At 47.1% G+C, this 14,161-nt stretch overlaps 1 protein-coding gene across 1 annotated transcript in view; it reads left to right on the top strand.

The window, feature by feature from the left end:
• The window catches only part of LOC147123908 (coiled-coil domain-containing protein 152-like), a 352,349-nt gene that overhangs the window by 191,441 nt on the left and 146,747 nt on the right, over positions 1 to 14,161 (top strand). Inside the window, exon 4 of the mRNA XM_085964314.1 lies at positions 6,631 to 6,699. Within this exon, the coding sequence (XP_085820440.1) occupies positions 6,631 to 6,699 (69 nt within the window). The remainder of the gene's footprint in view (positions 1 to 6,630; positions 6,700 to 14,161) is intronic.

Here is a 14,161-nt window from a genome sequence, read left to right as displayed (position 1 = left end):
AAGAGGATGCTGACACAATATCGGTAAAAGCGGAGATAGTAGAGGTAATGGATGGGGTGAAAATTGATAGGCAGGATGTACTGGAAAGGCTGGATATGCTTAGAGTGGCTAAGTCGCCTGATCCAGCTGGCTTGCTTCCCAGTTTGCTAAGGGAAGTGGAGGTGGAGATAGCGGAATTGCTTGCCATAATCTTCCAATCTTTCCTAGATACAGGGGAGGAGCCAGTGGATTGGAAAGTGGCAAATATGACACCCCTGTTCAGGAAAGGGTGTATGGACAATCCTAGTAACGAGAGGCTGGTCAGTTTAACATTGGTGGTGGGTAAGGTTTTAGAAACAATAGTCAGGGAAAAAATTAACAGAGGTTTAAGCTAATTAAGGAGAGCCAGCACAGATTTGTAAAAGACAGATCGTGTTTGACTAATCTAATTGAATTTTTTGATGAAGTAACAGAGAGGATTGATGAAGGGAATGCAGTGGATGTTGTCTACATGGATTTTAAGAACGCGTTTGACAAAGTACCACATAAAAGGCTGGTTAACAAAATTGAGGCTCATGAAATAGGAGGGTCAGTGTCAGCTTCCATAAGGAATAAGGACAGAAAACAGCGAGTTGTGGTTGTTTTTCAGACTGGAGGATGGTAGACATTGGTGTTCCCCAAGGGTCAGTGCTAGGACCACTGCTTCTTTTTGGTATATATAAATGACTTGGATATTGGAATACAGAGTAAAATTTCAAAATTTGCCGATGACACCAAACTTGGAATAAACGAGTCTTTTTCCGAGTGGCAGGCAGTGACTAGTGGGGTACCACAGGGATCGGTGCTAGGACCCCAGCTATTTACAATATATATAAATGATCTAGACGAGGGAACTAGATGTAATATCTCCAAGTTTGCAGATGACACAAAGCTGGGTGGGCGTGTGTGCTGTGAGGAGGATGCAGAGAAACTCCAGTATGATTTGGACAGGTTGGGTGATTGGGCAGATGCATGGCAGATGCATTATAATCTGGATAAATGCGAGGTTATCCACTTCGGTGGCAAAAACAGGAAGACAGATTATTATCTGAACGGCAATAGATTGGGAAAAGGGGAAGTGCAACGAGACCTGGGTGTCCTTGTGCACCAGTCGCTGAAGGTAAGCATGCAGGTGCAGCAGGCGGTTAAGAAGGCAAATGTTGTTGATGATGGACAACTTGCTCTGCCCTTGGAGGTTTGAGTAAGTCAAAACTTGTCCGCAACTGCCTCTTCATCATGAGCGAAGCGGGGGAAGTTTTGGTTGTGGCATGCGGCTCATTCCTGTAGGACAACAGGAAGCTGTTCAGACGTTGGTGGATTGAGCCCTGACCTTGCGATGCCTTCAAGGCGTGCTTCAAAGTTTGCACGAACCTTTCTGCCAGGCCGTTAGTAGAGGGATGATAGGGCGCAGACCTGATGTGTTGGACACCATTCACATGCAGGAAGGTTGCAAACTCCTGTGATACAAATTGTGGACAGTTGTCACTTACGAGTTGTTCCAGTGAGCCATAACGGCTGAACATCTCACCAAGTTTCTCGATTGTTTTCTCTGCCGTGGTAGACCTCATCACAGCGACCTCCGGCCACTTGCTACGAGCGTCCACAACCACCATAAACATCTTCTCTTCGAAAGGACCGGCGAAGTCCACATGTACTCGCTGCCACACTTCTTCAGGCCAATCCCAGGGGTGTAGGGTTGCCAGCTGTGGAACATTCCGGACCCTTTGACATGGGGAACATGTTTTGGCTTTCTCCTCAATATTTCCATCGAGACCTGGCCACCAGAAGTAGCTTCTTGCCATTTCCTGCATCCGAACCATCCCACTGTGGCCTGTATGAAGTTGTTGCAGTATAGGTTCCCTCAGAGGTGGCGGAATGATGACACGGCGTCCCCAAAGAAGACAACCTGCCTGGATGGAGAGCTCATTTCTTTTTGAAACGTAAGGTTTCAAACTAGGAGAATCTCCTATAGCTCTCCCTCGAATGACATCGTCCATTACCTCAGACAGGACTGGATCGTTGTGGGTGTACCTTCGCACCTGAACTGCAGTGACAGGTGCTCCCTCCACTTGTCTAAAGTAGAAGATGTCTATCTGATGAGGCCCTGGGGGAGTAACAGGCAAGGACAGCCTCGAGAGACCGTCTGCGTTGCCGTGCAAGTCTGATTTGCGATATTTGATGTCGTATGTGTGTCCTGACAACAGTAAAGCCAACCTTTGCATCCCGCTTGCAGCAAGAGACGGAATTCCGGTGTGGGGCCAGAAGATTGAAGTCAATGGACGGTGGTCTCTCAGGAGTGTGAACCTTCTCCCAAACAGGTACTGATGAAATTTTCGAATTCCAAAAACAATTCCCAAGGCCTCGCGCTCAATCTGCGCATAGTTACTCTCGGCCTTGTTACAGGTGCGTGATGCGAAGGCGATAGGTTTCTCTTCCCCAGAAGGCATGATGTGGGATATGACTGCTCCCACACCATATGGTGATGCATCACATGCTAGCTGCACGGGTTGCTTTGGGTCGAAGTGTGTCAGGACCTCCGACTTCAGCAATGCTTTCTTTGCTTGGGCGAAAGCTTCGTTGCACAGTTCAGTCCATTTCCATGTTTTGCCTTGACATAGCAACTGATGTAACGGCTTCAGCAATGTTGCTAAGTCTGGAATAAACTTCCCATAGTAGTTAACTAGCCCCAGAAATGAACGTAACTGGCTCACATTCTGGGGCGCTGGGGCCTCCACGATCGCCTTGACCTTTGACGGCTACTTATGCAGGCCAGTAGCGTCAATCACATGCCCCAGGTACTCAACTGAAGACTGAAAGAATTCACATTTGTCCTTACGAACTCTGAGTCCGTACTCTTTCAGTCGCTGTAGTGTCGCATCCAAGTTCAGAAGATGATCCTTCTCATTTGTCCCAGTGACAAGGATGTCGTCCAGGTAACACTGGACTCCTGGCAGTCCACTCAAAATCTGATCCATTGCCCTTTGGAATAGAGCAGGGGCCGACATAATTCCAAACGGAAGGCGGCAGTACCTGTATAGCCCCTTGTGTGTCACAATTGTCAGCAGCTCCTTTGACTTGTCATCGACATGCATTTGTAGATAAGCCTGGCATAAGTCTATTTTGCTGAACTTTTGCCCTCCGGCCAGGCCCGTTAAAAGATCACCAATGAGGGGAGGGGGGTACTGTTCCGCAGACAGCACCGGGTTAATAGTCACTTTAAAATCCCCGCAGATTCGAACAGATCCATCCTTTTTCAGGACAGGAACAATGGGTGTGGCCCATTTGCTCACGCTCACAGGCTCCAGGACTCCATTCTCGACTAAGGCCTCCAAGTTAGCCTCAACTTTTGGCCTAATTGCATAGGGTACATGTCGGGCTTTGTGAAACTTCGGCTTGCTGTCAAGTTTAATGTCCAGTCTCACGCTGATCTTTTTCATGCTCCCAAGTTCACCATTGAAGAGTTCTGCATGTTTGTTTAAAACTGCAGTCAGACCTGACTCCCCTTTTGACATCATGCGGACTGCAGGCCAGTCCAGCGTGATTTTCTCTAGCCACGCACGTCCCAGTAGAGATGGGTACTTTCCCTTTACCACATATAGTGGCAGTTTCGCAGTCTGTCCGTTCAATTTAACTGTCACCTCAATGGCGCCTCTCATGGCCACAGGTTCGCCGGTATAGGTCTTTAGCACAATGTTTGTTGGCTGAAGGGTAAGATGCTTTTGCATTTTGTTGTAGACAGTGTCTGAAACAAGGGACACAGCCGCGCCTGTGTCCACCTCCATCCGCACTGATTGTCCCTCCACCAGTGGTGACACCCAGTAGCCATTTGGAATACCTGCAACCATCAGTATGTGCACCTCTTCCTCCTCAGAGGTGTCGCTCCCCTCTGTTTTGCTTGTTCCATCATACTGCACTGAATGAACACTCTTTTTCTTCTCTTGTCGAAATACAGACATTTTGCTTTCATGCTTCCCAGCTCTGTTCTTTTTTTACCTCTACAGGCGAGTTCAATGTGACCTTTTTGCCACAATTTCGACATTCCAGCTCCGTACACCAGCAGTCATTAGCGTGGTGGCCCGTTTCCCACAACGGTAACATGTGCCGTTCCGCGCATCTTTAGGCTCAGACGACACCCTGTGAACTCTCCCTGTTGAACTCAACTGGTGAGCCTCCTTTTCCACCATCTCCATGGAGACACTAACTTCTGTGGCCTTTTCAAGAGTAAGGTTGTCCTCAGTAAGAAGGCGCTTCTGTGTGTCATTCAGCACCTCCTTGAACTCGCAGTGTTCTGACAACCTTTTTAAAACAGCAATAAACATCGTCACTGATTCCCCCTCCTCTTGATTCCGTTTGTGAAATCTAAATCTCTCAGCAATAACCAGAGGTTTTGGTGAAAAATGTGCTCCAAGAATTTCCACCAGTTGTTTATATGTTTTAGTTCCTGGCTTATCTGGCTGTACAAGGCTGCGAAGTAAGTTGAATGTCTTTGCTCCCAGTATACTCAAAAAGGTAGGCACGACCTTATCGTTTGCCACCGCATTCGCCAAAACAAAATAGTCAAAACGTTCCGTATAAGCGCTCCATTGCTCAACATTTTCATCAAAATCACCGATGTTTCCGAATATAGTAGCCATCTCACGTTTCAAATTTTAATTTCTGTTACTCACTGCACCCGTAACGTTAATGTAATGCTGCAATCTCTGTTCCGAGTGTTTTGTAGTCGAAAACAAGAAAGTTCCCACAACGCAGCTTCATCCGATCCTCGTCGCCACTTTGTTCTGTCTGTACCTTTCTACCTAGACACAGTTTAGAACTCAGAACTCAGAGATTCAAACATGAAGTGCTTTATTCAAAAAAGAAGGTTCTGGAGAGAACCGAACAAAGAGAGCTAAAACTTAACCAAGAGAACAACCTGTGGTGATTATTCCTTGATTAGTAAAAGTATTGTGATTCGTTGTTTGTTAACTGCCTTGGGATATGTGTTGTAATCTCATTGGTAGTTGATGATCACATGATGTGTTGTGGCTACCTTAAATTCAGTCCTTTTCTAGCTTTAGTTGGGACTGGATGTAGAAAGATATGCTGCCGATTTTAAAGTTAATAAAGCCTAACTTTGGAAGGCAAATCTATTCTTTATCTCACAACCCCAACCATTTATCTGCTGTGACAGCGCCACCGCAGGTGGGAGGAGAACACACAATACATAACACCCTCCCCTTTAAGAAGTGCCTCGATATTGACTCGCAGCGCTCCAAGAGGGAGGCGGGGCGCTTCCAGTAGCGCCCCGCTTCCCTCTTGGGGCGCAACCACTCAATTTCCGGCATGGGCGCCCCGGCGAAGTTAGCGCCCCACGCTACTCAATTTTTAGCCCATTGAGTACAAAAGCAGGGAAATTATGCTGAACCTTTATAAAGCTCTGGTTCGGCCATAACTAGAGTATCGAGTCCAATTTTGGTCACCAGGAATGAGAGACTTCAGTGACATGGATTGACTGGAGAAGTTGGGTTTGTTCCCCTTCGAGCAGAGAAGGTTAAGGGGAGATTTAATAGAGCTGTTCAAAATTATGAGGGGCATTGATAGAGTAAATAAGGAGAAACTGTTTCCACAGAAGTGTTGTTAACCAGAGGACACAGATTTAATGTAAGTGGCAAAAGAACCAGGGAGGAGATGAGAATTTTTTTTACGCAGCGAGTTGTTGTGATCTGGAACGCGCTGCCTGAAAGGGTGGTGGAAGCAGATTCAATAGTAACATTCAAAATGGAATTGGATAAATACTTAAAATGGAGAAATTTGCTGGGCTAGGGGGAAAGAGCAGGGGAGTCTGAGGGGGTTGACAGGATAGGTGCTGAGAGATTGTTTCCCATGGCTGGAGAGTCCAGAACTAGGGGGTCACAGACTCAGGATAAGGGGTCGGCCTTTTAAGACTGAGGTGAGGAGGAACTTCTTCACTCAGAGGGTTGTGAATCTTTGGAATTCTCTGCCCCAAAGGGCTGTGGATGCTGAGTTGTTGAGTATATTCAAGGTTGAGATCGATAGATTTTTGGACTGATGGGGAATCAAGGGATATGGGAATAGTGCAGGAAAGTGGAGATGAGGTCAAAGTTCAGCCATGATCTTATTGAATGGCGGAGCAGGCTCGAGGGGCCGAATGGCCGACTCCTGCTCCTAATTCTTATGTTCTTATGGAGTGGGACTGATTAGATAGCTCTTTCTAATGTTTCTTCCGAATGGCCTTCTCCTGTGCTGTATGATTCTAAGTGTATATCGCTTCGCAACCAAGCTAAAGTTGTAGTGCAAACACATCCCTCGCTTTCTCTGTTCCGCTACTCTATTGAGAATTATACCCTGTAAGGTATGCTTCCATTCTCTGCTTTTTTCCCCAAATTGTATTAGCTCGCATTTATCCACAGATTATTTTATCTGATCATGGACTTTAAACCTCTGAATCTCCTGAGCAAACGTTTTGTATAATTATCTTTGATCCCCAAGGATAATTGAGTTAAATATTCTACCCCTAACCAGCAGCACAGACTGGTTATTTCTGAACAAGCCATGCATGTACTGTTAGAAATCTTTTTAACTAGTAACATGTTGGGTATTTCTGCTTTTCAGAATGTGTTTTGCTGCATGGAATGATAGCGGGGCTGCAGGGCACCATCCAAAAACAATGTGACGTGAGAGGTAAGTGCTCACAGTAATTTAGATTGAGAAAATTTAATAGCGTGAGAATAATGGCGTTGTTTTCCTTTGATTTAACTATTTTCCCTGCTCTTTCCTCACCTCGTTCAGTTTTCTTCCTCTTCCAACAAGAGCTGGCAAGCTCACTGGCTCAGCGAAGGTTGTGTAGGAATGGGTTTTGAGACTGGGATTTGAGTAGATGCCTCCTGGGTGAAAGTCCAGTGTGCTAGCATTCTAGCATTGTGGATACGAGATTACATTCAGGACACTTTTAAACCCTCCCCCACCCCCACCATTTTTCCAGTGGTATAATAATAGTTAGACATCACTTATCCGTTTGCCAAAGAACACATTTTTGTCCAATGTTCTTGACTTTCTCACCTCCACTTGTGAAGGTGCCACATGTGGCAGGCACTCTCTGGTATCTCACCTAGTGACCATTCTGCACATGTGACCTTAGACTGTTGGCGTTGATAGGTTACTGAATCATAGGAGGGCATTATAAGAACATAAGACGTAGGAGCAGGAGTCGGTCATTCGGCCCCTCGAGCCTGCCCCGCCATTCAATGAGATCATGGTTGATCTGATCTTGGCCTCAACTCCACTTCCCTGCCCGCTCCCCATAACCCTCGACTCCCTTACCTTTCAAAAATCTGTCTATCTCCACCTTAAATATATTCACTGACCCAGCCTCCACAGCTCGCTGGGGAAGAGAATGCCAAAGATTCACGACCCTCTGAGAGAAGAAATTCCTCCTCATTTCCAATTTAAATGGGCGCCCCCTTATTCTGAAATTATGCCCCCGAGTTCTAGATTCCCCCACGAGGGGAAACATCCTCTCTGCATCTACCCTGTCGAGCCCCTTCAGAATCTTATATGTTTCAATAAGATCCCCCCTCATTCTTCTAAACTCCAATGAGTATAGGCCCAACCTGCTCAACCTTTCTTCATAAGACAACCCCTTCATCTCCGGAATCAACCTCGTGAACCTTCTCTGAACTGCCTCCAATGCAAGTATATCCTTCCTCAAATAATGAGACCAAAACTGTACGCAGTACTCCAGGTGTGGTCTCACCAACACCCTGTACAGCTGTAACAGGACTTCCCTACTTTTATACTCCATTCCTTTTGCAATAAAGGCCAACACTCCATTTGCCTTCCTAATTACTTGCTGTACCTGCATGCTACCTTTTTGTGATTCATGTACAAGGACCCCCAGTTCCCTCTGTACCTCAGCATTTTGTAATCTCTCCCCATTTAAATAATAATTTACTTTTTTATTTTTCCTACCAAAGTGGATAACCTCGCATTTTCCCACATTAAACTCTATCTGCCAGATTTTTGCCCACTCACTCAGCCTATCTATATCCCTTTGGAGATTCTTTGTGTCCTCCGCACAATTTGCTTTCCCACCTATCTCTGTATCATCAACAAATTTGGCTACATTACACTTGGTCCCTTCATCCAAGTCATTAATATAGATTGTAAATAGTTGAGGCCCCAGCACTGAACCCTTCGGCACCCCACTAGTTACAGTTTGCCAACCTGAAAATGACCCATTTATCCCGACTCTCTGTTTTCTGTTAGTTAGCCAATCCTCTATCCATGCTAATATATTACCCCCAACCCCATGAGCTCTTATCTTGTGCAGTAACCTTTTATGTGGCACCTTATCGAATGCCTTCTGGAAATCCAAATACACTACATCTACTTGTTCCCCTTTATCCACCCTGTTCATTACATCCTCAAAGAACTCCAGCAAATTTGTCAAACATGATTTCCCTTTCATAAAACCATGCTGACTCTGCTTGACTATATTATGATTTTCTAAATGTCCTGCTACCACTTCCTTAATGATGGACTCCAGCATTTTCCCAATGACAGATGTTAGGCTAACTGGTCGATAGTTGCCTGCTTTCTGTCTCCCTCCTTTCTTAAGTAGGGGCGTTACATTTGCGGTTTTCCAATCCGCTGGGACCTCTCCAGAATCCAGGGAATTTCAGTAGATTACAACCAATGCATTCACTATCTCTGCAGCCTCCTCTTTTAAGACTCTCGGATGCAGGCCATCGGGTCCAGGGTACTTGTCCACCTTTAGTCCCATTAGTTTGCCGAGTACTTTCTCTCTAGAGATAGTGATTGTTTTAAGTTCCCCCCCCACCCCAATAGCCCCTTGATTATCCATTATTGGGATACTTTTCGTGTCTTCTACCGTGGAGACCGATACAAAATATTGGTTCAATTATGACTGACCTTGAATCTAGCAATAAACACAGAGTTTCCCACATTATCTAGGGTGCTACGTTCAGTCATAGTTTCCTCTACAGTTGCCCAGTCTGAGCTCAGCTAACTCAGCACAGAATGGAAATTGAACTGCGGAGGCAGGAAACATTTTAATTTCTTGTACGAATTTAGCAGAAGCTTGTGTCCCTGAATGAGATCATTGCCTATTTGCTCAGACTTCTGCTCAATCTGGACAAGCATTTGTATAGTTGAGCATAATAATTCTGTTAATTACATGCACATGTATGCATGTATGTGTTTTTGCATTTCTGTTTTGTGTGTGTGTGTTATGTGTGAGTGCGCGTGTCAGTATGTGTGTGTGTGTTTGTGTTTTGTGCACGCATGTCAGTGTGTGTGTTTGTGCATGTCAGTGTGTGTGTGTTTGTGTGCGCGTGTCAGCGCGTGTTTGTTTTGATCGTGTGTGTGCATATCAGTGCGTGTGTGTGTTTGTGTTTTGTGCGTGTGCGTGTGTGTGCGCGTAGCAGTGTGTGTCTGTTTTGTGCATGTGTGTTTGTGTTTTATGCATGTGTGTGTGCGTGTCAGTGCGTGTTTGTTTTGTGCGTGTCAGTGCGGGTGTGTGCTTTGTGCATGTGCGTGCGTGTGTTTTGTGAGTGTGCGTGTGTTTGTGTTTTGTGAGTGTGTGTACGTGCCTGTTTGTGTTTTGTGTGTGTCTGTGTGCATGTCAGTACGCGTTTATGTTTTGTGCGTGTCCGTGTGTGTGTCAGTGCGTGTTTATGTTTTGTGCGTGTCTGTGTGCGTGTCAGTGCGTGTTTATGTTTTGTGCGTGTCTGTGTGCGTGTCAGTGCGTGTTTATGTTTTGTGCGTCTCCGTGTGTGTGTCAGTGCGTGTTTATGTTTTGTGCGTGTCTGTGTGCGTGTCAGTGTGTGTTTATGTTTTGTGCGTGTCTGTGTGCGTGTCAGTGTGTGTTTATGTTTTGTGCATGTCCGCATGTCAGTGCGTGGTTATGTTTTGTGCATGTCAGTGCGTGTTTATGTTTTGTGTGTGTCTGTGTGTGTCAGTGCGTGTTTATGTTTTGTGCATGTCAGTGCGTGTTTATGTTTTGTGTGTGTCTGTGTGTGTCAGTGCGTGTTTATGTTTTGTGCGTGTGTTTTGTGTGTGTGTCACTGCGTGTGTGTGTTTGTGTTTTGTGTGTGTGTGTGCGTGTCAGTGCGTGTGTGTGTTTTGTGCATGTCAGTGCATGTGTTTGTGTTTTGTGCATGTCAGTGCGTGGTTTTGTGTGTGTGAGTGTGTGTTTGTGTTTTGTGCATGTCAGTGCGTGTGCGTGTTTTGTGCGTGTGTGTGCGCGTGTCAGTGTGTGTGTGTTTGTGTTTTGTGTGCCTGTGTGCGAGTCAGTGCGTGTGTGTGTGTTTGTGTTTTGTGCATGTGTGCGTGCATCAGTGCGTGTGTGTTTGTGTGTGTGTGTGTGTCAGTGCTTGTGTGTTTTGTGACTGTGTGTGCGGGTGTTCCTGAATTGGCTAAACCATCTTGAGATGATGTTGATTAATGCCTCTCAGAGGAGGATGGAAAATCGTGAAGGAAGCCTGTCACCATGGACCCTATTCACACACCACCTAGTGACTGGCGATAGAGTGGCATTGTCTGAGGCCAGGGATTGCTTCCCACCCAATTCTGCCATCCCTTCCAAACACGAATAGCATTGTTTGATCATGGAGCAAAAATGAAATGCACCAAGTATATTGGGGTGATTTTTGTCACCGTTCTCGAGCAGTATGACTATTTCGGTAATGGCCGAAATATCACAGTGTAATAATTACAGCCACAGTCCCACAATTCTTGCAGCAGACCAGGAAACAGGCGGGAGCCTACTCAAATATGCAAATAGCAGTCCAACACCATTTTTTATTGTTCCACTTGACAGAGCTCAGTTTAACTGAGTATTCAGGGGCTTAACCAGTGGACCTTACAAGGAAAATTGCAGGTAGGTTTTGCAATGATTTTTGTCAATGCTCCTCTGGCCCCACACAAATGTTCCCAACCACGTCCCTCTGTGCCCTACTCCTTCAGGATTGCCTCTCCCTCCCTTTAAGGGTCTACTTTTGGCTCCGTTCAACAGTGGAGCCGCTGGATTTCACCCCCCTCCCCCTCCCCCAGTTGATGAGCTGCCTGTTAGCGCCTGTTCAGCTCTGGCAGCTCACTGAAAGTATTGAATGAGGCTCAACCATGGAAATGGTTCAGGCCTCTCGCTGGTGTCATCGGGCAGGCAGTACGATCCCTCCGCCCACCAGCTGCTCAATGTGCCTGTGAGTCCATAGCAAGCGATTGTGTGAATGCATTGAACCATTGAACCCTCTCGGGAGCCGCAAGCCTACATTTCGTTGTACTGCACTTGTGCACTAACAATGACAATAAAAGTTGATTTGATTTGATTTGATAACCGTGATAGAATTTATACCATAGCTGCTCAGATGTCTACGTTCATAATCATTTAAAAATGTGATCAACATAATGATGCAGTAGGCTGTTTGCAGGCTGCTGGCACTGATGCAGGGAATCATGATCTCTAATAGCCAACACACCATCTGCAAGAAAACAGGGATACTACAGCTGTTAGTCACAATGGGGTAAAAAGTTGACTTGTGCCAAAAATGGGTGGGAAGTCAGAGGAGCAATTGCACACTGCAGCTCTCCGGTCAGGGAGAGTGTGAAATCGGCCGGCTCCTACACTGAGCCAGCCGACAGGCAGGGGAGGTCTGAGGGGGAGGAAATCCCGGGGGATCTCCATTGGGCCGGAGGTTTTTTGTGGGCACATGAGGAACACTCCTGCTTTTCCGTGGCCCACAAAAATAAACACTGGACCGTTCAATTATTGCTGCCTTTCTGTATTTGCATTGCTTTTTAGGCCAGGTCCTGATTTGGAGTTATTTGTTGGTAATTCCCCTTACCGTCATTGAGCTGGAGGCTGAGGGGGCATTCTTTGGGCATCAGCTGTCAGGTGCACCTGCATTGCAAGGGCAGGCTTGCACCAATGCAAGTGTACAGATGATGCCACTGTTACTTGAGCATGTCTGATGAACTTTGTCGATGCCACTGTAGCGGTTCGTGTAGATCGCCACTAAATAAGAGAGTTTGACTTCGACGAACTATTAACAAGTTGTTTACTTACAGGAACAGACTAATTACATCAGGTAAGATGGCAGGTAAGATGGCTGACTGTAGGAGCACCGTGGTGTAGGTCTTGTCCCAGCGGGGACTCCACGAGGACTGAGTTCGCAGTCCTGTGGGGAGCGTGATGACGTCATCGCGTTTGTGTTGTGACGTCATCATGTTGTTCACGTTTCCCGCGCTTAGGGCATCACGTGATGCGCGTCGTTGCGTCGCTGGCCGTTGAGGCCGAGGTCGCGAGGCCGGGCTGTGCCGGTGCTTGCCGCGGGAGCGGAAGATCGCGTCGCTCCCGTCGGCTGGCCGTTGAGGCTGAAGACGCTAGGCCGGGCTGTGCTGGCGCACGCACATCACGTCGTACGTGTCGTGACGTCAGCGCGCTAGGGCGCGTCTTAAAGGGGCAATGGCCCCAACAGGTAAGTTAAAAGGGCAACGGCCCCAAAAGGTAAGTTAAACATACAGTAAGGTAAGTTAAAGGGAATTATGTGTCTTTATGTAAGGTACAACCAGTGGTACCGCCACACCACTTAAGTTTCATCAGAGAGGTAGTATTGGACCTTTGTTGTCTGTTGAAGCCAGGTCCTCAAACCTTCTCCTTGAGTGTCATGAAACATCTTTGCCACTGGCTTCTTTCAAGCCAGCTTAGAAGATACCTGTCAAATCAGCCATTTTGCTGTGCAGCACTACATATATGACTGTCGAGAGACTGGGGGGTGGGGGACTGTGAGGAAGAGCGGGGTTGGACATGGTTGCATTGTTTGTTAGGACCAAGGACTTTGTCACTTTTCCCAAAGACAAAAGGTTGGATTGTCATGGGGAAGGCGGGAGACTCTGATGTGGATGGGAAGCCCGAGAGACGTGTTTCCCGCAGGTCCTTCCGACTTTACTGGCAGGGCCTGATTTGCATCTGCAGCCTCTGTTTCTCTTGCCCGCAGCCAGCCAGATGGAGAGGCTGGCTGACGGCGGACGGGTAGGCTTGCGGCACTAGGCCACACAGAGGAGGGAGGGAGGGATCGGATGGAGGCTGGTGCCGGCCTCCAGGGAGTTGGGGGGGGTTGAGGAAGATCGGGGCCGTCAAGGGACCGGGGGGGTGGGGTGGTAGGTGAGAAAGATCAGGGCTGTCGAGAGACCCGGGGGTGTTGGGGGCGGGGGACACACACAAAATCATAGAGTCATAACAGCACAGAAGGAGGCCATGCGCCGCATCGAGTCCGTGCCGGCTCTCTGTAGAGCAATCCAGTCAGTCCCACTCCCCCGCTGTATCCCCGTAGCTCTGCAAGTTTATTTCCCTCAAGTGCCTATCCAGTCTCCCCTTGAAAACATTGAGCGTCTCCGCTTCCACCACGTCCGTCAGCAGCAAGTTCCAGGTCAACACCACTCGCTGCGTAAAAGTTTTTCCTCACATCCTCCCTGTATCTCTTGCCCAAAACCTTAAATCTGTGTCCCCTAGTCCTTGTACCATCAACTAGTGGGAACAGCCTTTCCCCGTCTAGCCTATCCAAACCCGTCATAATCTTGTACACCTCTATCAAATCACTCCTCAACCTCCTTTGCTCTAATGAAAACAAATCCAGCGTGCAAAATTAAGGCACATGGGATTCGGGGCAAGGTATTGACTTGGATAGAGAACTGGTTGGCGGACAGAAAGCAAAGAGTTGGAATAAACGGGTCGTTTTCCGAGTGGCAGGCAGTGACTAGTGGGGTACCGCAAGGATCGGTCCTAGGACCCCAGCTGTTCACAATATATATTAATGATCTGGACGAGGGAATTGGATGTAATATCTCCAAATTTGCAGACGACACAAAGCTGGGTGGGAGGGTAAGCTGTGAGGAGGATGTCGGGAAACTCCAGTACGATTTGGACAGGTTGGGTGATTGGGCAGAAACATGGCAAATGCACTATAATGTGGATAAATGTGAGGTTATCCACTTTGGTGGCAAAAACAGGAAGGCAGATTATTATTTGAATGGCAATAGATTGGGAGAAGGGGAAGTGCAAAGAGACCTGGGTGTCCTTGTGCACCAGTCGCTGAAGGTAAGCATGCAGGTGCAGCAGGTGGTT

The sequence above is a fragment of the Somniosus microcephalus genome, chromosome 1, assembly GCF_052327205.1.
Source record: "Somniosus microcephalus isolate GS21.2 chromosome 1, FLI_Smic_1.0, whole genome shotgun sequence".
Classification (NCBI taxonomy): Eukaryota; Metazoa; Chordata; class Chondrichthyes; order Squaliformes; family Somniosidae; genus Somniosus; species Somniosus microcephalus.
The sequence above is the reverse complement of the archived record's forward strand: the minus strand, read 5'-3'. Positions and strand labels throughout refer to the sequence as shown.